Source organism: Meles meles, chromosome 2 (assembly GCF_922984935.1).
Source record: "Meles meles chromosome 2, mMelMel3.1 paternal haplotype, whole genome shotgun sequence".
NCBI classification, from domain to species: Eukaryota; Metazoa; Chordata; class Mammalia; order Carnivora; family Mustelidae; genus Meles; species Meles meles.
Genome location: NC_060067.1, coordinates 145,363,037 through 145,390,673, shown reverse-complemented (window position 1 = coordinate 145,390,673; position 27,637 = coordinate 145,363,037). Strand labels below are relative to the sequence as shown.

The 27,637-nt window shown below is 36.6% G+C and overlaps 1 protein-coding gene across 1 annotated transcript in view; it reads right to left on the bottom strand.

The window, feature by feature from the left end:
* Nucleotides 1–27,637, bottom strand: part of IQCM (IQ motif containing M) — a 306,849-nt gene that overhangs the window by 203,912 nt on the left and 75,300 nt on the right. Inside the window, exon 3 of the mRNA XM_045997420.1 lies at nucleotides 3,252–3,450. Within this exon, the coding sequence (XP_045853376.1) occupies nucleotides 3,252–3,450 (199 nt within the window). The remainder of the gene's footprint in view (nucleotides 1–3,251; nucleotides 3,451–27,637) is intronic.

Sequence of the window (27,637 nt, the reverse complement as noted above, 5' to 3'; positions counted from 1 at the left end):
AAAGGAAGGGAGGAGAGAAAAGAAGAGGAGAGGAGAGGAGAGGAAAAGAAAAGAGAAATAAAAAAGGAAAGGAAAGAAAAGAAATCACAGGCCAGAGTCCCTGATGAACACAGATACTATAATCCTCAACAAAATATTAGGAAACTGAATTCAACAGTACATTAAGATGTTCATATACCATGATCAAGTGAACTTTATTCCAGGGATGTAAGAATGTTCCAACATCCATAAATCACTCAACATGATGCACCACATTAAGAAATGAAGGTAAAGATCACATGATCATTTCAGTAGATATAAAAGAAGATTTTGATAAAATTCAACATTTACTTATGATAAAAACTCTCAATAAAATAAAACAGAAGGACCATAACTCAACTAATAAAAAGGCCATATATAGCATACTTAGAGCTAACATCATACTCAGTAATGAAAAGCCAAAATCTTTTCCTCTAAGATCAGGAACAAAACAAAGATGCCCATGTTCACCACTTTTATTCAACATTGTATTGGAAGTCCTAGACACAGTAATTAGGGGGGAAAAAGGAAATAAAAGGCTTCCAAATTGGATAAGAAGAAATAAAATCATCACTATTTGCAGATGACATGATACTATATATAAGAAAACACAGACTCATTTATAAATGACTCTTAATCTCACAAAACAAACTGGGGGTTGCTGGGGGGAGGTGGGATTGGGAGAGGGGGAGCGGGCTATGGACATTGGGGAGGGGAGGCGAACCATAAGAGACTATGGACTCTGAAAAACAACCTGAGGGTTTTGAAGGATCAGGGGTGGGAGGTTGGGGGAACAGGTGGTGGGTAATGGGGAGGGCACGTTTTGCATGGAGCACTGGGTGTTGTGCAAAAAGAATGAATACTGTTACGCTGAAAAAATAAATAAAATGGAAAAAAAAAAAAAAAGAAAACACAGACTCCACCAAAATACTATTAGGTTTAATAAATGAATTCAATAAAGTTGTAGGTTATAAAATCAATATATAGAAATGTGTTTCTTTATAGTAATAACAAGCTATCAGAAAAAGAAATTTAAAAAAGAATCTTATTTACTAGTGCATCCAAAAGAATAAAATATCTAGAAATAAATTTAACCAAAGAGATAAAAGAACTGTATTTTAAAAACTAAAAGACACTGATGAAAGAAATCAAATATGGCATGATTAAATATGAAAACATACTAGGCTCATGGATTGGAAGAATTAATATTGTTTTTTGTTTGTTTATTATGTTATGTCAGTTACCACACAGTACACCATTAGGATTTTTTTGTAGTATTAAGATACCCATACTCCCAAAGTTATCTGCAAATTCATTGCAATCCTTATAAAAATAACAGTAGCATTTTTTACAGAATTAGAATAACCTAAAATTTGTACGGAACCAAACCAACTCCAAATAACAAAGACAATCTTGTAAAAGAAGTACAAAGCTGGAGGTATCATGTCCCAGGATTTCAAACTATGCTACAAAGCAACAGTGATCAAAACAGACACATGGATCAATGGAAGAGAATAGACAGCCCAGAAATAAACCCTCACTTATAAAGTCAAGTAATCTATGATAATAGTGGTAAGAATACACAATGAGGAAAAGACAGTCTCTTCAATAAATGATGTTGTTAAAACTGGACAGCTACATGCCAAAGAATGAAACTGGTTCACTTTCTTACACACAAACAAGAATAAACTCAAAATGTATAAATGGCTCAAATGAGTCCTTAAAACATAAAGCTCTTAGAAGAAAACACAGGTAGTAAGCCCTTGAACATTGGTCTTAGCAGTAATTTTTTTAGATCCGTCTCCTCAGGCAAGGACAACAAGAGCAAAAATAAACAAATGTGACTATCTCCAACTAAAAAGCTGTTGCACAGCAAAAGGAACCATCAACAAAATGAAAAAACAGCCTAATGAATGGCATAAATTATTTGAAAATGACATATTAGAAAGGAGTTGACATTCAAAATATATAAAGAACTCATACAACTAAATATTCTTAAAAATCCAATTAAAATATAGGCAGAGTACACCTGAATAGATGTTTTCCCAAAGAAGACATACAGATGCCAATACGTACATGAAAAGCTGCTCAATATCACTAACCATCAAGGAAATGCAAATCGAAACCACAATAAGATATCACCTCACATGTGTCTTAATGGCTACTATTAAAAAGATAAGTAATAACAAGTATTGGTGAGGATGTGGAGAAAGGAAAACCCTCATGCATTATTGGCAGGAATGTAAATTGATACAGGTACTATGGAAAACAGTACGAATGTTCCGCAAAAAATTAAAAACAGAACTACTATACAATCTAGCAATTCCACTCTTGATATTTTTTGAAGATAATTAAAACACTAATTCAAAGATATAGGCACCTTTATGTTCAATGCAGCTTTACTTACAATAGCCAGGATATGGAAGCCACCTAATGTCCATCAATAGATGAGTGGATAAAGATGTGATAGATGATGTAGATAGATAGATAAATAGATAGATAATGGATAGATAGATAATAGATAGATGATAGACAGATACAATGGAATATAATTCAGCCTTGAAAAGGAATGAGATCTTGCCATTTTCAGCATGGATGGATCTAGAGGGTATTATGCTATGTGAAATAAGTCAGGCAGAGAAAGACAAATATTATATGATTTCACCTACATGTAGAGTCTATAACAAAAAAATTCACTAACAAACCATAAACATACTCATAGATCAAAGAATTAATTGTTGTCAGACAAAATAGATCCTAGACATTTATTTTTAAAAAGTTAAGATTGCTGCTTATGCAAGTTGCTCAGGGGTGTTTTGTGTGTGTGTGTGTGTGTGTGTGTGTGTGTTTGTCTATCATTCTTTTTGAGTTGAATATGTATGCTATACGAGAATATCTAGGAGTGTAGGAAGTGGAAGAAAATTCTTTTATATGGACAATAAAAAGCAAAAAGGTGAAACAAAATTAGTAAAAGGACAGGTGGTCCTGACTTTAGAATAAAAGTGGTCCCAGAACTATTGGGTTAAGAATACACTGGGCCTTTTTTTCAGATTCTCTGGTTTGACCAAATCTGAAACTGTCAGCAGAGTAGATAATTCATAACATTTTCTCAATGAAAAGAATGTAGTCAGAACTTTATTATAGATACATTGACCAGATTATTATTCAAAACTTGATTAATTTAATATCTACATAAGAAAATTTGTGCACATTATATTTAACACATGCTTTACCTTGATCATTATTCTCTGCAATCTTTTGCGTTCAAGCCATCCTCTGACATAGGCTTGCATGATGGTGATCATTCTAACTACTTTTTTGTTATGTATGAGTTTGTTCCTTTCCCGGAACACTTGGAAAATTTCTATGTGTGGTCCAATCCTTTTAACTTTATTGTCGAGTTTGACACTTTTACTTAGAATAGACTTTAGCCTAAAAATAAAATATAAAAGGTTCTTATTATAGTTAATAAGAAAATAATCACTTCTGAAAAGTCTTAAATTCATTTCAATCATAAATGTATTAAAATAGGAAATGTATTATAATTTGTACATAGATTTCATATACATCACCTGGACATGTCAATAGGACTCTCCAAAGAAGTTTGAATATGCCAGAATCAATACAACATATATAAAATGAACCTTGTGAAGAAAGGGAATCCAAAAGGAAGCAAATTTGTCAAAGCTTATCTGTAACTATTCAAAAGTCAGATATAATATTTAAGGAACAAAATATTTTCATATGACAAAGCAGGTTAGTCAAAATAACTTTCCTATCTCAGAAGCTATTTTAAACTGAAAACTACATCAAAATAATTTGGCACTGATACTCTGTTTACCAATCATCTGAAAAATGATCTTAACAAAGGCTCTCAATTGAAATGCATGGTGATATGTTGTTAAGGTCATGGACTACGGGATCACAGGAGCAGGCAACTATAATGGAAACCATGACAAGCCCTAAAATACTGATGTGGATGGCCTGTGAAGTGATGATAAATATGTGAGAATACTACAGACTTTCTAGTATAGACAGACAGACTGCAATCTTGGTAATCTTTTGTCTGCTTTTTTCATTTATACATGTTTCATTTTTTAACATGGTAGTCAGTTTTTTCTAAGCCATCCAAAGGTCAAAGGCTAGTTTCCTTGCAAATTTTAGCATATAAAACATTCTTTTTTTCTTCTTAATTTCTTTTGTTTCTGTAAGTTTCACAGCTGAAATTCCAAGGAGATGCCCAGATCTATTCAAACACCAGAACTGGGTCTTGTCCTAAAAAAAGTGACTGTATATAGATCGCTGGATCCTAGGCCCAACTTTCTTGATTCTCAGAGTGAGTATCATGGCTCTGTTTCTGCATTTTTCCCCCCTCTGAGTTTATTCTGATGTCTGAAGTAGGCTGGCTCTCAAGGAGTCCTGTTCTACTTTGTACAAATGACATTATTTTTCTCTCCTTGGTGACTGAAATGTTGGGAGTCTGATTTTGATTAGTTCACCAGCCATCTAGTCTCTATTTGGTGGTAGATGGTGGATGACAGAGAATCCCAGCTCAGTCTTTTTCATTTGTCTTTATTGGTGAGTCTTGAAGCTTATGATATGCCTTGTATTACATGTTGTTTGAACACCAGTAAAGCCAAAAATATTTAAGACAATTTTGTTCCCACTAGAATGAAGATCAGCTCCATATCAAGAGACTTTCACAACAAGTATTACTTAGAGAACTTTTTCCTACTCCCAAGTAACTGCAACTAGGAGAGAAATTTGCGCAAGCACAGAAAACTCTGTTCCACATTTATTTTTAACCTATAGCTAAAGATGTAGAACTAAGGCTATTCATTCTCTTTGAGCTTGTGTATATAAATGAAAAAAAAGGTCCTTACTCTCCTTGCAAAGGAAAAGTTAACTTTGTACAATGTTCTTGTAACTGTAGCTCTTCTATCTATGACTGGTTCTTTCTCTCATCCTCTCTCCTGAGAAAACTTTTTTAGATTGAGTCAGAACTATATAATTTTGTGTTCTGGAGAAATATCTTATTTAGACAAAGCTACCAGAAAAGGCAAAGAAAATGATGGAAAACATTCAGTTTGTTTGTTTAAATTAAAATTGATTTTGAATAGCTTAGAAGAGAGCTCTGCCTTCTAAGAGGATTCTTGTTTGGTTAATATATCAATTTTTATGAATGGGTCTTGATGTATGAAATAAACTGGCAATGAATATAAAATGTTCATGATTACTTCTGGCTGTGCAGAGTTTCAAGACCTACAGTGAAATATAACAGATTTTGAGTTCCTGACTTTTTATCCTTTCTCTCAGAAGAATAAGAGAACTGTTGTAGAAATACCCAAGTCAGCCAAGTTTATACCTTAAGTTCCATGTTCTAACAAGAAGAGAGAAATAAATCTTAAAGAGCTATGTATGACTGTAAAGTGATGTGTGATGTGGATTATTGAAGCACAAGAGCTCTGCTCATCTCTTAAGTTGCCTTGAATGTAACAGAGTCCTTAGCCAAAGTGTGTGAAAAGTGAAAGAGGGGTGGGTGTGTGTGTGTGTGTGTGTGTGTATGAGAGAGAGAGAGAGAGAGAGAATTGAAATTGGTTATTTTGGTTAAAACCTATAGTTAATATGAGTAATTAGAACTGTATTAAGTAAAAGAATAATGAAGAAGTGCAAACATGTTTATAAAATGATGGATGTGTATTGTCTATTGTTTTATCAACTTAAAAAAGTTTTATATTAAGCCTTAGACATATGGACTCTGATCAATAGTACCTCTCTAAATAATTGGAATACTAAGAATAATAGAAAGGGAAATTTGAGGTTGAAGGATAATTTATAGAAGGCTTGATGTAAAGTGAATTTTATTTACAAATAATGGATTTGAAAAAAGCTATAAAATATATCAAATTTTGATCAAGTTAAGTCAATTTTGATGAGCTTAATCATAAAATAGAGAAATTCTCATCAGTCTTTGATTACAAAATGTTATTTAAGTGGTATACAAAAAAAGAAAGATTAGAATTTGATTTACTTTCTGTTAAACTGACAGACTGAGTTTTGAATCCACAATCTGCTCTTAGTTTAACAAAGGGAAAATCACTGAGTGCCTTCAATATAGCTTTCCCGGACAACAGAAGTTACCTATGTGACAAAAATATTTCCTTTATCATAATTATCTTTTTTTTCTTTCTAGTCTGCTTCTTGTGAAATCTAGTATTCCTAATATTTAATGTTACTGAGGCTGTGTTATTTTTTTTTTTGTACTTTAAAGGCACCTATGACTTTTGCTTCTACTTTGGCTCCTCTAACAATTCTTTCCATATTGTTTTCTCCAAGTTCAAACCCTAAAATTAAAAACAAACTATTATGACATGTTTTAAACTATCTTTTGGGTGTTCCAGATGGCTGCAAGACCACACCAAAGATTTTTTTCTTCACTATATAAAAGGAGGGATGCTAAAAATGGTGAAGTATGTCTAACATAGTTATAGAAATGAACCAAAGATGATTCCTGCACATTGGCCCCTACGTTGTTTACCTATTACATCAGGCTAGCACTTGAAAGCCTGTTGACTCCAAACCTAAAATTCTTAGACATACAGTTGTTTTAAATATCTCCCAAAAAAGTATAGTTTCAGCCATTTAGAGTCTACCTGCTTTGCATATCACACAAAACTGCAACCAATATCTGCTAGGCATAGATAAGATAAACCTTAGGGCTATAAAAGACCCCAACCAACTACAGATCAGAACTCTCTAATCCGGAGACTCCCCATCTTGCTGCTGAGTGACCTACCCAGATATGTAACCCTTCTCTTTGACTTCCCTTTCCTGTGGGAGTTCCCTTACCCTTTTTCCCTCCTGGGTGGTAGTTCTATGTCATTATCTCTGGAAGGTTTTCTGCTATGCGAGATATCCCCTCTCATGCAAACCAGTCCATATGATGCCCAAATATAGCTTGCTATGTGCTAATACCACCTCATAGGCATACCTTTTCCTTAACTAGCCCCAAGATCCTTGAACTCACTACAATTATCCTTAGTTTTATTTAAGTGAGTATTATTTTGAGACCTGTCCTATTTATCAAAGTTCAAAATATGAAAAGAGGTAATTAAAAAAAAAGTTACGCCACCTTTAAATATATAGCAACCAAAACGTTGTAATATAAATGTATCAGAAGCACCCTGTGCTAAGTTGCTTGCATTGATGGTCAATTAATGCTTCCTTATATCCCTATCTTCACAATGTGATTTTACAGCCCCAAGCATCGAGGTAGAATCTTTTTACCCACCTATGGATGTGGGTTGGCCTTGTGAATTGCTTTGGCCAAAAGAACCCAATGGAAGTGATGTTCTAGTTTTAAGCATGTGCTTGGAAAGCCTTGAACATTTCCATTCTCTGAACCCTACATCTACTGAAGAACAAACCAGCAAGCCTCTTAAGGATGAGAGACCACACAGAGAATAGACAACTTCATTCAAGTGAACCTGGGTGGCATCATCAGAATCTAGACTAGATTATCAGAATTGCCTCATAAGAAATAATATTTGTTTTTTTAAATCACTAAGTCTTATGATATTATTATAACAATAGATAACTAATACACATATTTATGTTTTTACCCAAAAGTTAATGCAATAACTATCAAATTCATTTTTATTTTTTTAAAGATTGCATTTATTTATTTAACACAGAGAGGAGGAGAGGGAGAGAGCAAACACAAGTCAGGAGAGCAGCAGGCAGAGGGAGAAGCAGGCTTCCTGCTGAGTGGGGAACCCAATGAGGGGCTCTATCCCAGGACCCTGAGATGATGACCTGAACTGAAGGCAGCCACTTAACTGATTGAGCCACCCAGATGCCCCTCAAATTGATTTTTAAGGAGATGTATTTCATAGATAAATTATCTCCATCGAGTAGTATACTCATGATGAACATTTTATGGATAGATTTTTTAAAAACTTAAAGTTTATCAGTGCCCTCACTGTGAATAATATGTTCTTATTTCAACATGATCAATGATTAAATCATTATGGAATTAATATGTATGTCCTCAATAAAAGATTCCATTCCTCTCCACTCTGGTATTGTTGGTTGTTACATCAAATATATACTACATATACTTCTTTAAGTCATATCTTCAACAGGCGGCTTCTGCCTTTCTCTCATACTTGCCCAAAGACCCTAATACAAATTGTAGCTCAAAAATTATGTCTTCTGAAAGAAATATCAAAAGAATGATAGTCTTATAAAATATGCATTTTCCTAACAATTTCTAGTAGAAGGAAAAGACTTATGACTACAGGCTTCTCAATTTAAAGTGATATCATAAATATGAACCTACTGCATGGCTCTTTTCATCCACAAACAGACAATTAATCCAAGATAAGCAGAATAAGAATTATCTTGTACTGAATAAATGAATTAAATTATGATAAATATTAATTATTGATTAAAAATATGAAAAAATGCTTTCTTTATAAGGATCCACTTACAAATTTCAATTTACTTGGCATTACTTGTACAAACTAGAATGAAACTCCTTTAAATGGCATGTGAATGGTTCCAAATAACCAATCAGAACTTCAGGGGAAAAAATCCTCATTAAATTCTAATGTACATGATAAGTTAAGAAATCACCAGAAATAGAAGCACCTGGATAGCACAGTTGGTTAAGCATCTGACTCTTGGTTTCAGCTCAGGTCTGATCTCAGGGTCACGAGACTAAGCCCCACTTGGGCCTTGTGCTCAGCACAGGGTCTACTTGAATTTCTCTCTCCCTCTTCCTATGCCCCTCCCTCCTGTGCGTGCTCTCTCTCTCTCTCTTTCACTGAAATAAATAAATAAACTTTTTAAAAAATCACCAGAAATAATAATACTATGTAAGTTAAGAACACAATTTATTTTATCTACAAAATAACATTCCACAATAGTTCAATATATACATAATTTCTCTATTATAGAAGTATTTATAAAGTTTTAGTATGAATCAATACTTCCTACCATGATGTAATTGAAAAATCTAGTTTGTATCTCACTTTCCATACTAAACATCACATTTAATGGCAAGTCATTTATCTAGATGTGGTTGTTCCTAATTAGAAGCATGGACTCACTTATTATATGAAAATTATTGCCCCTAAGTACTAAATAATAACTGGCCTGGTCCCTCTTCCATTGCCTAAGAAACTTTCAGACAAACAAGTAATATTAGGAAAACTTAAGTAACTACAAAAGAAAAGGAAAGCTTATGTCATTATATATAATGTAAGTAAAATCTAGAAGAGGGAAATGGAATGATTCCTGAATATCAACTTCAATATAAGAATGATAAAGACAATAAAAATATTTCCACCACATAAAATCAGTTTAAATAGATGATGACACTAGCGAATCTGTCAATCTTCTTGACAGAAGTCACTAATGCCTTAGTATCATATGATTCTAGTTTTGCTAACCATGCTGTATAGACATTTTTATGCTTTAATCAACATTTCTGATTCCATCTTTTTTATTGAAGCTGGGCCAATAAAATACCAAGTTAACAATACTGAATAAAAAGTGATCAACAAACTTAATCAGAAGTGCAATCTGACCATAAAACAAGGTTGAGATGCAAACTTGCAACTCATCTTCCCCGCAGTCATAAGCCACTGTACACGTATTACCTTACTGTCAGGAAAAGAAAAGCTTCTTTTATCCTACGATAAACAAACACAGGTATGGGCATATTTTGGAGATATTGGCAGGTTCAACTCAAGACCACCACAGTACGGTGAATACCAAAACTGAATATTTCAATGAAGTAAGTCAAATGATTTTGACTGATTTCCCAGTGTATATAAAAGTTTTATTTATACTATAGTGTTGTCTATTAAGTATACCATAGCATTATGTCTAAAAAAAAACAATGTGCATACCTTTATTTAAAAATAACTTATTGCTTAAAAATTGCTAAGCATCATCTGAGGTTTCAGTAAGTTGTACTCTTTTTGCTAGTGGAGTGGTTCACCTCATTGTTGATGGCTACTGACTAATCAGGGTGGTAGCTGCTGAAGGTTAGAGTGGCTGAGGCAATTTCTTAAGACAGTGATAAAATTTTTATCTATTGACTCTTCCTTTCATGAATGATTTCTCTGTAGCACGTGATGCCACTTGATAGCATTTTATCCACAGTAAGGACTTCTTTCAAAATTGGAGCCAATCTTCTCAAACTCTGCTGTTACTTTATCAAGTAAGTTTATGTAATATTCTAAATTCTTTGTTTTAATTTCATCAATCTTCATAATATCTCCACCACTGTTAGATTTCATTTCAAGAAAACACTTTCTTTGTTCACCCATAGGAAACAACTTCTCATCTGTCAAGTTTTATCATGAGATTGCAACAGTTTAGTCACAACTACAGGCTTTGCTTCTAATTTTAGTTTTCCTTCTATTTCCACCACACCTATAGTTACTTCCTGCACTGAAGGCTTGAATCCCCAAAGTCATTCATGAGGATTGGAATCAATTTCTCCTAAACCCCTGTTTACGTCAATATCTTGATTTCAGGGGCACCTGGGAGGCTCAGTGGGTTAAAGCCTCTGACTTCGGCTCAGGTCATGATCCCAGGGTCCTGGGATCGAGCCCCACATTGGGCTTTCTGCTCAGCAGAGAGCCTGCTTCCCTTCCTCTCTCTCTGCCTGTCTCTCTGCCTACTTGTGATCTCTGTCTGTCAAATAAATAAATAAAATCTTTAAAAAAATATATCTTGATTTCACCCCATGAATCACAAATGTGGTTAATGGCGCCTTGAAGAGTGAATCCTTACAGAAGATTTTCAATTGACATTGCCCCAATCCAACAGACAAATCACTTTCTGTAACAGCTATAGCCTTACAACATGTAATTCTTAAAAACAACACTTAGAAGTCTAACTTACTTCTGACCCATGTGCTACAGAAGAGATGTTGTATTAGCAGTCATGAAAACAACATTAATCTCATTGTCCATCTCCATCAGAGCTCTTGGATGACCAGGTGCATTGTCAGTGAAGAGCAGTATTTTGAAAAGAATCGTTATTTCTGAGCAGTAAGTTCAATAGCAGGCTTAAAATATTCAGCGAACTGGGGCGCCTGGGTGGCTCAGTGGGTTAAAGCCACTGCCTTCAGCTCAGGTCATGATCCCAGGGTCCTGGGATCGAGCCCCACATCGGGCGCTCTGCTCGGCGGGGAGCCTGCTTCCTCCTCTCTCTCTCTCTCTGCCTGCCTCTCTGCCTAGTTGTGATTTCTCTCTGTCAAATAAATAAATAAAATCTTTAAAAAAATATATTCAGTGAACTATGCTATAAACAGGCGTTCTGTTATCCAAGATTTATTGTTCCGTCTATAGAGCACAGGCAGAGTAGATTTAACATAATTCCTAAGGGTTCTAAGATTTTTGGAATGGTAAATGAACATTGTCTTCAACATAAACTTACCAGTTACATTCAGCCCTAACGAGAGTGTCAGCCTGTCCTTTGAAGTTTTGAAGCCAGACATTGACTTCTCCTCTTTAGCTATGAAAGTCTGAGATGACATGTTTTTCCTGTATAAGGCTATTCCATATACAATGAAAATCTATTATTAATTGCAGCCACCTTCAAGAATTTTCTTAGCTGGACCTTCTGGATAATGCTGCAGCTTCTCCATCAGCATGTGCTACTTTATTATGCACTTTTCTGTTACAGAGATGGCTTCTTTCCTTAAACCTTATGAACTAACCTCTACTAGCTTCCAACTTTCCTTCTATAGCTTCTTCACCTCTCTCAGCCTTCACAGAACTGAGGAGACTTAGGGCTTTTCCCTGGTTGGATTAGGCTTTGGCTTAATGGAATGGTGCGGCTGATCTTCTATCCAGACCACTCCAACTCTCTCCATATCAGCAATAGGACTGTTTCACTTCCTTATCATCATGTGTTCACTGGAGTAGCACTTTTAATTTCCTTCAAGAATATTTCCTTTGCACTCACAACTTGGCTGTTTGGCACAAGAGGCCTACCTTTCAGCTTATCTGGGTTTCTGACATGCTTTGCTCACTAAGCTTAATCATTTCTGGCTTTTGGCTTGAAGTGAGGAATGTGCAACCCTTCCTTTCACTTGAATACTTAGAGACCATTGCAGGATTATTAATGCACCCAACTTCAGGTTGGGTGACTCAGGGAATAGAGAGGCCTGAGGAGAGGAGACGGATGGGGGAATAACCAGTTGGTGGAGCAGTCAGAACATACACATTTATGCATTATGCTTGTCATCCTATATGGGTATGGTTTGTGGTGTCCCAAAAAAATTACAATATTAACAAAAATCACTGATTACAGAACCATAACAAATATAATAATGATAAAAAAGTTTGAAGTGTTGTGAAAATTACCAAAATATGACACAGACACACAAAATGAGCAAATGCTATTAGAAAAATGTCACCACTGGTCTTGTTCAACACAGGGTTGCCACAAACCTTCATTTTGGGGGGAAAAAAAAGCTACTATGTGTAAAGTGAAATAAAGTGAAACACAGAAAAATAAAGTATGCCTGTAATTCTCTCTAGACTAATTTCTGAAAGAGATAGAAATTTAGAAAAGCTATATATATGAAAATATCGATCATAATTTCCTTTATAATGGGAGAAATCCAGAAACAAATACCTAAGTAAATTGTGTCATATGCAATCAATAAATTATGAGGTCAAAAAAGTGATGTTTATGAAGATTATGTAATAACTTAAGAAAATGCTTGCGATTCCAAAAAATGATATTAAGAGAATGAAGACATTAAATTACATGCATTATATGATTGCAACATTATTTTTTAAGTGACATATATAAATAAATCCAGAAAGAAACATGCCAAAATATTATTAGTGACTGTAGTAATGCAGTGGTTCTGAATCAAGGGCGCCATCTAAGAAATATTTTCAAGGAACTCCTACTGAGGGCCTGTCCTCATAGATTCTGATTCATCTCCTCCAATAAAACACAAATCCATGGTTAAATACAAGATTGTAAAGAAAACCTTAGGTTTAAAGAAAAATGATAACAGTTGGCCACTGAATAACATGGATTTGAACTGTGCAGGTCCATTATACACAGATTTTTTAATGACACAGTACTGTATATGTATTTTCCTTATGATTTGCTTAATATTTTCTTTTCTCCAGGTGAGTTTATTCTAAGAATATGGTATATAATAGATATATAAAGTATGTGTCAGTTGATTTTTTATTATCAGTAAGGCTTCTGATCAACAATGAACTATTAAGTAGTTCAGTTCTGAGGGAGTTGTTATATGCAAATTTTTTATTGTGTGGGAGGTTGACATGCTTAACCCCCATGTTGTCCAACAGTCAACTGTATTTGTTTCTAATTTTCTTTTTTGTTCAGATTTTCTGAAATAGACTGATATGCACTGTACAACATAAAAGAAACATATAATAACTAAATCTAATAATGACAATAGTACCTGCAATTTTTTATACTTTCTTTTTTAATCATCAAAATAATTTTATTGGATAAATGTTAGTATCCTGATTTTATACATTGATGCAAAAGAAATTAGGTTACTTCCAAAGATCATGAAGCTATAATTAGCAGTCAGAATTCAAAGCCCTTCTTGCCTTATATGTGACAAAACCAAAAGAGAACAAAATCATCATGACTTCAGAAAGGCTGGCCTTGGAAATCCCCAATCCCCAATCGGTTAGGATGATTTCGGTGACAGGCTTTAGATTTGTCTTCTTTTGTGTGTTTCAGCAGTACTGAAAAGACATAGCCATACCACATATACAGAGATGGGGGAAGTGCATCGTGACTGTCAAATATATGGAGGTCAAGTAACCTCTGATGAAAAAGAATCAATAGAACTATTTTTTGCTTACCTTCTAAGTATAATTTTAAAATTCATCTTCTTTCACAATGTCTTAACACAATCCTGATAGGGAAAGAATTCTCATTTTTAAAGATTCTTAGCCACTAAAGAGTCTCTATAAAACTCTTAGAGAAAATCTTTATGAAGATAAAAATGTGAGTCATTAGAGGCTGGATATAAAGCCAGTTTTCAGCACTGAAGAGACCACCTGCTTGGTCCTCAGGCCACCACCTCTTACCAAAGTCACCCAAAGAAAGCTTGAGAGAAAGACCAGGGCTGACTGCATAACTGAATTTTACTTTTTCACTTGAAGTTTGACAAATCTATGATCAAGGTATGAAATCAAATAGTTTTCAGCAAGGGAAGAAATCATTAAGCAAGATTACATGTGAAAAAAGATACAGTAAGTTAATTAGTAAGTTAATCATGTCTGAATATTAGACACTGAGCTTGGCAAACATTTGAACAGGGAATTTCCTTTCAACTGCTAATGCTTATAGGGTAATATATATTAAACACCAAATCAGTTTTAGAGTTTGGTTCAGATATTGCTACTAATTAGTTTTGGCTGATATTGAAGTATTTTGTATGCTCCATTTATAAAAGCACTGCTTGCCCATCTGTTCATAGGTTGAAAGTGATTAAAGGATACTTATTTTGGCTGTTGTAAAAGCCAAACACTTTTTAAGCTGCAAATATGTGACAAAACCAGTTAAGGTTGCCAAGTTCAGAAATATATTAAAAGAGATTTGTAATGCTTCCCTCCCCCAATTCCTCTTCCAACCTGCATTATCAAAAAGTAAATATCACTGTTTTCCTGATTAGACTAGCATGCCTCTTTGTCTAAATGCTTTGCAATTTCGTTATAATTTTCACAATTTACCCTGATTTGGATCCTCTGCTACCAAGCTGTGTTGGGGGCTTGCGTTTCCTGTATGTGCAGCCTTGAAGTAGAAACATGTGATGTCCTCGTGCTTTGAATGCCAGATTTGAAAGCAATGTGGGTAATGAGTGAAATAAGTTTGCAGCCTACTTTAATCCCCCACATAAGGTCTGTTCAGATTGAAAACAATGCATTAAGTTCAGCACGGAGTTTGTTTGTTTGTTTTTTTAAAAAAGAAGAAAAAAAGTAAGATTTTTAAGGACAGAGATGTAATATAGTCTTAATGTTATTTAATACTCCATTCCAAACTCTTCCCAAGGGGTTAGTACTTCATGCTAGTAAACCTGTACACTTTGAAAATCAGAGTGGGGCTCCTAAGACTTTTGAAAATAAGATGCAATGTCCTGAAGTAGAGGATAATACCATCTTAATTCAGGCAAAATGTTTAGTTTCAATATGAGCAAAATGCATTTCCTTCTGTTATTTATACACTCCTTTTGAATCTTGATCATTCCTTGTGATGTCAGCTGCCTGATCCCCCCAAAACCAAGTGGCCTCCTATTTTTGGCTGCTCCCATTTCCACAGCAACCTCTTTAACTAGATCATATTAAAGGGTGGAGGTCGATATTTTACTGAAAGCCTCTATGGGTATTTGCTTTAAACAGTTTACTACCTGAAGTTCACTAGCTAGTACCTATCCAGAAATGCAAGTGATATAACAGACTGGGAGGATTTCCTCTCCCTGACCCCGTCACACCTGATTTTCCCCTAAAAGAAATCTCCCAGCCTATTGTATCATCTCCATGGAAAGATGGGTTTTGTTATTACTGTTATTATTTTGTTATTACTACAATTTATCAACAGCTTTTCCTCAAAACAATTTAGAAATATCTAAATTCCAAATGCAGTTCAAAAAACGCAATTATTATCTCCCTCACATAAACACTTTGGAGGAGCACTATTTATTTTGAATTAAAATGACATTGTCATTTTACATAGTAGAATAACAAAAGTAGAAAGGAAATGCTATTTTTGTTCAAATTGAATTGATTCTGATTTTACGGTCAAGGTAATCGGTGGTGCATTTTCAGGGAATTCTCTTTAATAGAGACATTTAAAATTTGTTTTTACTATGCCTACATGTTTTATCTGTTCAACACTGAAAGAAGTTACCCTGAAGATGCCTGAAATGACTAGGATGTTCATTGCAAATGTTTAAGAGGAGCAGATTTTTCTGTGGCACAGTGACCAGAGTTGTCCATTTTTCATGACCTTGTCTACAAAATAGGGAACATGGGTTTGTCTACCCTTCCTCCCAATTCAGTAATTTGCTTATTCCTCTCAGGGAAGCCCTCGACTCCTCATCCAAACTTTAGTCAGTCATGGAGGAGAGCTGGCTCTACCCACTGCCAACTGTCTCCTTCACCTCTGCTCAAAAAGGGAGGCAATGAAGGCTGGTGCCTGTTCACAGATTCCTTGTCCCTGGAAGAGAATTCAGGTGACTCTAAAAAACATTTTTCTGAGATTATTCTCAATATTTCAGTACCAACGACATGTATGTTTTAGGGAGTGTCATGGCCAGGAATTCAAAGGACCTCTTGCAGACACACATAGTGTGATAGTTGGACAGTGGTAGCTCAAATTCTATGAAAAAAGTGGACAGTCCTCAGAGCAATCTGGAAGAGAGAAAGGAGGGACTTTATAGCCCCCTCTCCCCATGCTTCTGCCTCTTATTCTCGCCCAGTGAGTTCTTCCATGGAAAAGTAACTGAAAATCTGATTTTCCCTGCCGGAGACATTTGTTCATCTTCATTTTACTTGTGCGCAAGATTACCGTGATTTACAGATGAAGATTTATGTGTGTTTCTCCTCCCAGGATTCTGCTTGTTGCTCCTCAGACATTTTCATTCTGATTCTAAAGGGACCTTCCCCTTTAATCAAGCCCAGCCATTCTTTTTCCCAGGTACTGATTCTATGTAGTCAGTTTCTTCCTCACTCACTGCTGCATCCCTCAGCAGACACGAATGGAATTATGAATATTCCATGCATGTGAAAGGCGAAGTAAACTTAAGACTTTATTCTAGAGTTTCAGCCATCTCTATTCCAGAGAAGAAAGCAGAAGTCCCAGTTCAGCCTGTAGCTTAAGCTAGCATGATCCAACTCTGTTTTACCAGAGAACCCAGCTATCAGAACTATGTTGCTTCACATCTTCTTTGGCCTGCCCATTGGTGTGGTGTTTTTCCATCTAGTTGGGCAAGATTGAAAAAAAAACAGATGCTGCTAACCTAATGATCTTTGGTGACTCTCAATGATGCTGGATTCTGGACATGTTCAGAGACCTAGGCTGCCAGTGGTCCCCCACCAGCCTTGCTCCTGCTTGGGTGTACAGCTTTCCTGAGCAGAATCCTTACACAGAAGAATAAGTAATATAAGGAAGAGACCAAAGCACCACAATTAACAACTAAGAGGAAGTTTCAAAATTCTTGGCAAGTCATAAGCAAGGGACCAATAGCTCCTGAAGATTCAGAGTCAATTAGACATTCTAAAAGCCAGGGAAATAGTCATAATGCAGTAGAGTCAGGGTAGGTGGAGCATCAGCAAAAAGGACAAACCAAGCACCACCAAATGATATCAGGGAAAAGAAATGGAGAATTGAGGCAATTATCTGACCTAGACTTATCTACCTTTATCCTCTTCTGACACTACTAAGGAACAATCCTGAGGAAGTCAGGCCTAGAATACTGAACATGCAGCTGAATGATAATACTTGACTTTGAGGTGTGTGAGTTTGGAGGTGGTAGCATGTCCCAGGACATGCAGTTCTCTGGCAACTGTTTTTCCAGATTTCTTCTCAACACAAGTATATGGCGCTGGAGCACCAGGAAGGTGATTCACCATAGCTCTCTCTACAAACTCAACGACCCTAGCAGATAGCAACCATGTCATCAACAGAGCTGGGAGTCGAGGGGAACCTAGACATAGTCAAATATGCCTCTTAGCTTGCTACTCCAAAGTGTGGTCTGAGGGCCAGTGACGTCGGCATCACTTGGTGTTTACTGGAACTACAGTATCTCAGATTGTGCTAATTCTATGTTGCTCAGGAAGAATGACCCTCAAACTGAAAAGGATAGAACAGCTACTCACAGGAGAAAACTGAAGCTCAAACCAAGGAAAGATCTCACAAACGAAACTGAAGCTGCTCTCAGTTAGTTAAATTTTCTGTGCTCAGGAAAGTAATTTCCCAGATTCATCTGTTCATCTGCTGTCTTTGAGAAACTGGACAATGAATGTTATATGAGAATTCTGGAGAATGGTAAATATCTTCACTTTCAAAGAGAAAAAAGCAAAAAAAATTTACAAAGTATGGGCAAGTAAGTATGGACCATGTTTTATCAGTTATCAACTAGTTGGTAGGTAATTAAAGTAGTAAAGGTGCCAAGAGCCAGCATGTGCATAAAAAAAAAGTCAAGCCACCTTGAATTTATTTCTTTTATTTAATTTTAGTTTTATTATTATTTTTGTCTTGTTTTTACTAGATTGATATACCAGGGAATGATTTGTGATGTCTCTAAATGTGAGGAAGGCAATTTGCAAGGTTCTTATAAAAACTTGTAAATCAGGTAGAGAAATAGAAAGCTGATTGGGTGGTTTTAGATGACAGGATGAATAGTATAATTTCTAGCTAAGATAGGGAATAAAGGAGAGAAAATTTGGAGAGGGAAATACAGAATTATTTCAGGTTTAAGAGATGGCTATGGGATATTCTAGTAAAGATACCAACAAGCAGTAGAAAATTTGAAATAGAAGCTACAAATGGCTAGAAAGGGAAGAAATTTAATTAGAAGACAGAGAAAAGATCAAAAAATATAATCCATGCATTGAACAAATATTTGTCCATTCATTTAGTGTAAGATGCTCTTCTAGCAGTGAGAAATACACTAGAGTAAACAAAACAAAAAAATCCCCTGCCCGCATTGGGCTTATATTCTAATGGGAAAGACAAACAGTAATCACAGTGAACAATGTAACTACACAGTATGTTAGAAGGCAATATGTGTTATAATTTTAAAAATAAATAAATCAGGGAAGGCAGTTAGGGAATGCTGCAGGGGTGGAGGATATAATTTTAAATGCATATCGTGGCAGGTGTGGGATTCTTGAAAAGGTAATTGTGAACTAATTATCTTAGGTAAACGTGACAAGAAGCTAAATCCGATGTTGGAATGCCATAGTTTTACTGGCAAAGCTCTGCAATTGGTTAATATATATCATTGTACAAATAATTCCTTTCAGACCTATGAAAATGGTTAGGTACCTTTCCTCTATCACTGCAATTGCCACATTATTTTATAATTATCTCTGGGTCTATCACCCCGCTATACTCTGAATTCCCCGAGAGTGACAACTTTTTTTTTGTTTGTTTGGCAATATGTAGTGAAGAAAAGAGGGGTAGGGAAAGAGAAGAAAGGAGGGACGAAAGAAGCACAAAATGGAGATACATTCAAATATTTGGGGTCTTACGGTTTGCTTGTTTAGGGTTTGTTTTGTGTTTGTTTGTTTGTTTTCAGAATTTAAATCAATGTGAGTATTGCCCTTAAGAAACTGCCCACCAGAACTGACGTAATGGGCTTGATGCATTGACCCACAGTGTTGACAGTTGGTCCCACTCTAGATTGCACAGATAAAACTACATCTGAAATACTGTGTTTTTTCCCAGGCAACATACTGTGAAAGGGATACCTTTGAGTATGGTGGGTACTTGTTCCTTTCCTCCATTTTAGACCACCTTCTCTTTGTAGAATTGGACTTCTTCCACTTGTGTGAATCCTACATGATTTGTCCAGGGATGACCATATCATCCATGCTGGAAGGTCAGCCAGAATAATCCGGGGCAGGGGCGGGGGACTGTATGATAAGAGACCTTTCCTTTTGGTAAAAGCAGGAAGTAAGTCCATTGCAAATAGCTGGAAGTCAACCATTTTTCTTAACATATGGAGAAAAAAAGTCCTTAGTAAGAGGTATTAAAGCCAAACAGGAGAAAGCAGAGATTTTAAATAAATGAAAACAGAGTACATCTTAAAGACATTACATTTGACCTCTGAACAGCATGGGGGTTAGAGGCACTGACCCCTTGTGCAATAAAAAAAACCGCATATAACTTTTGATTCCTGAAAAACTTAACTACTAAGAGCCTACTGTTGACTGGAAGCCTTACTGATTACATCCACAGTAAATTAACACATATTTTATTATATAGATATAGATCTATGATATATCTATATATCAATATATAGATATAGATCTGTTTCTATATATAGATAAAAGATCTGTCAACTGTTCTGTTCTATACTTACGAATCAGTCCATTATTTTAAAAAACAGTTATGTGCTTTAGAAATTCAACAAAAGAAAGATTTATCAAAGAGTTCATATGAATCTTCAAGGGATTAACAGCTCACCACAGAAAGACATCAAAATAAAGTATGTGTCTTATTCATGGAATACAGTAGGTTATCTGAAGGAAAAAGAAGTTACTTGCTATATGGTTAGAGGTACTAAACAAATTCAGGTAGACCTCAAAGAAGATTGTTTATATAAAGAAAATCTCACAGAAAATAAAAGTATAATGCCATCATAATAGTACAATAGATTACAATTGATACAGCTCCTGGCTCACAATTTTGACTTAGATTCTGAGAATGGACTCTGTATACACTGATGCATTATTTTTCTTTACCTAATAATACAAACTGCATTTGATACTTTACATTAAAGATACCATATAAAAATAAGAGAAAATAGGGATGCCTGGATGGCTCAGTCAGTTGAGCATCTGCCTGCAGCTCAGGTCATGATACCAGGTCCTGGGATGGAGCCCCACATGGGGCTCCCTGCTCAGCGGGGAGCCAGCTTCGCCCTCTCCATCTGCCAACTCCCTCTGCTTGTTCTTGCTCTCTACCTCTCAAATAAGTAAATAAAATCTTTTTTTAAGAGAAAATAGGTTAAGCATCAAGAAGTTAATGAGGAGGGAGGAGTCAAGATGTCGGAGAAGTAGCAGGCTGAGATTACATCAGGTAGCAGGAGATCAGCTAGATAGCTTATCTAAACATTGCAAACACCTACAAATCCAACGGGAGATCGAAGAGAAGAAGAACAGCAATTCTAGAAACAGAAAATCAACCACTTTCTGAAAGGTAGGACTGGTGGAGAAGTGAATCCAAAACGACAGGAAGATAGACCGCGGGGGGAGGGGCCGACTCCCAGCAAGTGGCGGAGCAACAGAGCACAAAATCAGGACTTTTAAAAGTCTGTTCCACTGAGGGACATTGCTCCAGAGGCTAAACTGGGGTGAAGCCCACATGGGGTCAGCGTGGCCCCAGGTCCCACAGGGTCAGAGAAGGATCATGGGTGTCGGAGTGTCGCAGAGCTCGCAGGTATTAGAACAGGAAAGCTGGCTATAAAGAGACAGAGCTGAGGACTGAGCTCTCAGCTCGGGGTTACCTTGAACCTGTCGCAGGTTGGGTGAGCTTGGAGCACGGCTGAGGCCGGGGATACGGGAGTGATTGGGCGCTGTTCTCTGGGGGTGCACTGAGGAGTGGGGCCCCGGGCTCTCGGCTCCCCCAGGCCAGGAGACTGGGAGACCGCCATTTTCATTCCTGTGCTCTGGAACTCTACGGAAAGCGTTCAGGTAACAAAAGCTCCAAAAGCGAACCCAAGCAGATTACTTAGTCCAGTCCCCGGTAAGGGCGGTGCAATTCCACCTCAGGCAAAGACACTTGAGAGTCACTACAACAGGCCCCACCCAAGAAGATCAACAAAAAAATCAAGCCAGGATGAAGTTTATCTACCAAGGAAAGCAGGTTCAATACCTAGGACAGCAGTGGAATTCCAGAGGAAGAGAAAGCAAAGCACGGAACTCATGGCTTTCTCCCCATGATTCTTTAGTCTTGGGGTTCATTTAATTTTTTTTTCAATTTTTTTTCTTTCTTTTTTCTTCTTCTGCTAATTTTTTTTAAATTTTTACCCTTTTCTTTTTAACGTTTTTTAACTAGTTTATCTAATATATATATATTTTTCTTTCTTTTTTATATATTTCTTTATTTGTTTTATTTTTTAATTTCTTTCTTTTTTTTTCTGAACTCTTTCTATCCCCTTTCTCCCCCCCCCCCCCATGATTTGGGGTCTCTTCTGATTTGGTTACAGCACATTTTTCTGGGGTCTTTGCCACCCTTTTAGTATTTTACTTGCTCCTTCATATACTCTTATCTGGACAAAATGACAAGGCAGAAAAATTCACCACAAAAAAAAAAAGAACAACAGGCAGTACAGAAGGCTAGGGACCTAATCAACACAGACATTGTTAATATGTCAGATCAACAGTTCAGAATGACAATTCTGAAGGTTCTAGCCAGGCTGGAAAAAGGCAGGGAAGATATTAGAGAAACCCTCTCTGGAGATATAAAAGCCCTTTCTGGAGAAAAAAAAAGAACTAAAATCTAACCAAGTTGAAATCAAAAAAGCTATTAATGAGGTGCAATCAAAAATGGAGGTTCTCACTGCTAGGATAAATGAGGCAGAAGAAAGAATTAGTGATATAGAAGACGAAATGACAGAGAATAAAGAAGCTGAGCAAAAGAGGGACAAACAGCTGCTGGACCACGAGGGGAGAATTCGAGAGATAAGTGACACCATAAGACGAAACAACATTAGAATAATTGGGATTCCAGTAGAAGAAGAAACAGAGAGGGGAGCAGAAGGTATATTGCAGACAATTATTGGAGAAAATTTCCCTAATATGGCAAAGGGAACAAGCATCAAAATCCAGGAAGTGCAGAAAACCCCCTCAAAATCAACAAGAATAGGTCCACACCCCGTCACCTAATAGTAAAATTTACAAGTCTTAGTGACAAAGAGAAAATCCTGAAAGCAGCCTGGAAAAAGAAGCCTGTAACATACAATGGTAAAAATATCAGATTGGCAGCAGACTTATCCACAGAGACCGGGCAGGCCAGAAAGAGCTGGCATGATATATTCAGAGCACTAAACGAGAAAAACATGCAGCCAAGAATACTCTATCCAGCTAGGCTATCATTGAAAATAGAAGGAGAGATAAAAAGCTTCCAGGACAAACAAAAACTGAAAGAATTTGCAAACACCAAACCAGCTCTACAGGAAATATTGAAAGGGGTCCTCTAAGCAAAGAGAGAGCCTAAAAGTAGTAGATCAGAAAGGTACAGAGACAATATACAGTAAGTCACCTTACAGGCAATACATTGGCACTAAATTCATATCTCTCAATAGTTACCCTGAATGTGGGGCGCCTGGGTGGCTCAGTGGTTTAAGCCTCTGCCTTCGGCTCAGGTCATGATCTCAGGGTCCTGGGATCGAGCCCCAAATGAAGCTCTCTGCTCAGTGAGGAGCCTGTTTCTCCCTCTCTCTTTGCCTGCCTCTATGCCTACTTGTGACCTTTGTGTTAAATAAAATATTAAAAAAAATAGTCACCCTGAATGTTAATGGGCTAAATGCCACAATCAAAAGACACAGGGTATCAGAATGGATAAAAAAACAAAACCCATCTATATGTTGCCTATAGGAAACTCATTTTAGACGCGAAGACACCTCCACATTTAAAGTGAGGGGGTGGAAAACAATTTACCATGCTAATGGGCATCAGAAGAAAGCTGGGGTGGCAATCCTTATATCAGATCAATTAGATTTTAAGCCAAAGACTATAATAAGAGATGAGGAAGGACACTATATCATACTCAAAGGGTCTGTCCAACAAGATGATCTAACAATTTTCAATATCTATGCCCCATACATGGGAGCAGTCAACTATATAAACCAATTAATAACAAAATCAAAGAAATACATCAGTAATAATACAATAATAGTAGGGGACTTTAACACTCCCCTCACTGAAATGGACAGATGATCCAAGTAAAAGATCAACGAGGAAATAAGACCTTAAATGACTCACTGGACCAGATGGACATCACAGATATATTCAGAACATTTCATCCCAAAGCAACAGAATACACATTATTCTCTAGTGCACATGGAACCTTCTCCAGAATAGATCACATCCTGGGTCACAAATCAGGTCTCAACCGGTATCAAAAGATTAGGATTATTCCCTGCACATTTTCAGACCACAATGCTCTGAAGCTAGAACTCAATCACAAGAGGAATGCTGGAAATAACCCAAATACATGGAGACTAAACAGCATCCTTCTAAAGAATGAATGGGTCAACCAGGAAATTAAAGAAGAATTGAAAAAATTCATGGAAACAAATGATAATGAAAACACAACGGTTCCAAATCTGTGGGAGGCAACAAAGGCAGTCCTGAGAGGAAAATATATAGCGGTACAAGCCTTCCTCCAGAAACAAGAAAGGTCTCAAGTACACAACCTAACCCTACACGTAAAGGAGCTGGAGAAAGAAACCCTAAACCCAGCAGGAGAAGAGAAATCATAAAGATCAGAGCAGAAATCAATGAAATAGAAACCAAAAAAACAATAGAACAAATCAATGAAACTAGGAGCTGGTTCTTTGAAAGAATTAATAAGATTGATAAACCCCTGGCCAGACTTATCAAAAATAAAAGACAAAGGACCCAAAAAATTGAAATCATGAATGAAAGAGGAGAGATCACAATTAACATCAAAGAAATACAGAAAATTATAAGAACTTACTATGCGCAACTTTACGCCAACAAATTTGACAATCTGGAAGAAATGGATGCATTCCTAAAGTCATATAAACTACCACAACTTAACCAGGAAGAAATAGAAAACCTGAACAGGCCCATAACCACTAAGGAGATTGAAACAGTCATCAGAAGTCTCCAGACAAACGAAAGTCCAGGGCCAGACAGCTTCCCAGGGGAATTCTACCAAACATTTAATGAAGAACTAATTCCTATTCTCCTGAAACTGTTCCAAGAAATAGAAATGAAAGGAAATCTTCCAAACTCATTTTATGAGGCCAGCATCACCTTGATCCCAAAACCAGACAAAGATCCCACCAAAAAAGAGAACTACAGACCAATATCCTTGATGAACACAGACGCAAAATTTCTCACCTAAATAGTAGCCAATAGTATTCAACAGTACATTAAAAGGATTATTCACCACGACCAAGTAGGATTCATTCCAGGGCTGCAAGGTTGGTTCAACATCCGCAAATCAATGTGATACAACACATTAATAAAAGAAAGAACAAGAACCATATGATACTCTCAATAGATGTTGAAAAAGCATTAGACAAAGTACAGCATCCCTTCCTGATCAAAACTCTTTAAAGTGTAGGGATAGAGGGCACATACCTCAATATTATCAAAGCCATCTATGAAAAACCCACCGCAAATATCATTCTCAATAGAGAAAAACTGAAAGCTTTTCTATTAAGGTCAGGAACACGGCAGGGATGTCCATTATCACCACTGCTATTCAACATAGTACTAGAAGTCCTAGCATCAGCAATCAGACAACAAAAAGAAATTAAAGATTCCAAATCGGCAAAGAAGAAGTCAAACTATCACTCTTCACAGATGATATGATACTATATGTGGAAAACCCAAAAGACTCCACTCCAAAACTGCTAGAACTTGTACAGGAATTCAGTAAAGTGTCAGGATATAAAATCAATGCACAGAAATCAGTTGCATTTCTGTACACCAACAACAAGACAGAAGAAAGAGAAATTAAGGAGTCAATCCCATTTACAATTGTACCCAAAACTATAAGATACCTAGGAATAAACCTAACCAAAGAGGCTAAGAATCTATACTCAGAAAACTATAAAGTACTCATGAAAGAAATTGAGGAAGACACAAAGAAATGGAAAAATGTTCCATGCTCCTAGATTGGAAGAATAAATATTGTGAAAATGTCTATGCTACCTAAAGCAATCTACACATTTAATGCAATCCCTATCAAAATACCATCCATTTTTTTCAAAGAAATGGAACAAATAATCCTCAAATTTATATGGAACCAGAAAAGACCTCGAATAGCCTTTTTTTCTTTTAAAAAGAAAGCCAAAATGGGTGGCATCCCAATTCCGGACTTCAAGCTCTATTACAAAGCTGTCATCATCAAGACAGCATGGTACTGGCACAAAAACAGACACATAGATCAATGGAACAGAATAGAGAGCCCAGAAATAGACCCTCAACTCTATGGGCAACTAATCTTCGACAAAGAAGGAAAGAATGTCCAATGGAAAAAAGACAGCCTCTTCAATAAATGGTGCTGGGAAAATTGGACAGCCACATGCAGAAAAATGAAATTGGACCACTTCCTTACACCACCCATGAAAATAGACTCAAAATGGATGAAGGACCTCAATGTGAGAAAGGAATCCATCAAAATCCTTGAGGAGAACGCAGGAGCAACCTCTTCGTCCTCAGCCACAGCAACATCTTCCTAGAAACATCGGCAAAGGCAACGGAAGCAAGGGCAAAAATGAACTTTTGGGATTTCATCCAGATCAAAAGCTTTTGCACAGCAAAATAAACAGTTAACAAAACCAAAAGACAACTGACAGAATGGGAGAAGATATTTGCAAACGACATATCAGATAAAGGGCTAGTGTCCAAAATCTATAAGGAACTCAGCAAACTCAACACCCAAAGAACAAATAATGCAATCAAGAAATGGGCAGAAGACACGAACAGACATTTCTGCAAAGAAGACCTCCAGATGGCCAACAGACACATGAAAAAGTGCTCCACGTCACTCGGCATCAGGGAAATACAAATCAAAACCACAATGAGATACCACCTCACACCAGTCAGAATGGCTAAAGTTAACAAGTCAGGAAATGACAGATGCTGGCGAGGATGCGGAGAAAGGGGAACCCTCCTTCACTGTTGGTAGCAATGCAAGCTGGTGCAACCACTCTGGAAAAGAGCATGGAGGTTCCTCAAAATGCTGAAAATAGAACTACCCTATGACCCAACAATTGCACTACTGGGTATTTACCCTAAAGATACAAACGTAGTGATTTAAAGGAGCACATGCACCCGAATGTTTATAGCAGCAATGTCCACAATAGCCAAACTATGGAAAGAACCTAGATGTCCATCAACAGATGAATGGATAAAGAAGAGGTGGTATATATACACAATGGAATACTATGCAGCCATCAAAAGAAATGAAATCTTGCCATTTGCGATGACATGGATGGAACTAGAGGGTATCATGCTTAGTGAAATAAGTCAATCGGAGAAAGACAACTATCATATGATCTCCCTGATATGAGGACGTGGAGATGCAACATGGGGGGTTTGGGGGATAGGAGAAGAATAAATGAAACAAGATGGGACTGGGAGGCAGACAAACCATAAGTGTCTCTTAATCTCACATACAAACTGAGGGTTGCTGGGGGGGGCGTTGGAGAGGGGAAGGATGGTTATGGACATTGGGGAGGGTATGTGCTATGGACAGTGTTGTGAAGTGTGTAAACCTGGCAATTCACAGATCTGCACCCCTGGTATAAAAATACTTTATATGTTTATAAAAAATAAGAAATAAATAAAAAATTTTAAAAAAAAGAAGTTAATGAGGAGTTTTTTTTTAAAGATTTGATTTATTTATTTGACAGATCACAAAGCAGAGAGAGAAGAGGATGCAGGCTCCCTGCTGAGCAGAGAGCCTGATGCAGGGCTTGATCCCAGGATCCTGGGATCATGACCTGAGCCGAAGGCAGAAGCTTTACCCACTGAGCCACCCAGGCGCCCCATGGAGTTTTTTTTTTTAATGATAGTAGGAAAAGTCAAGATCTTACTTACTTCATAGCAAAATACCATTCCATGTTTACCTTTATTGAGTTAAAAAATATAAATAC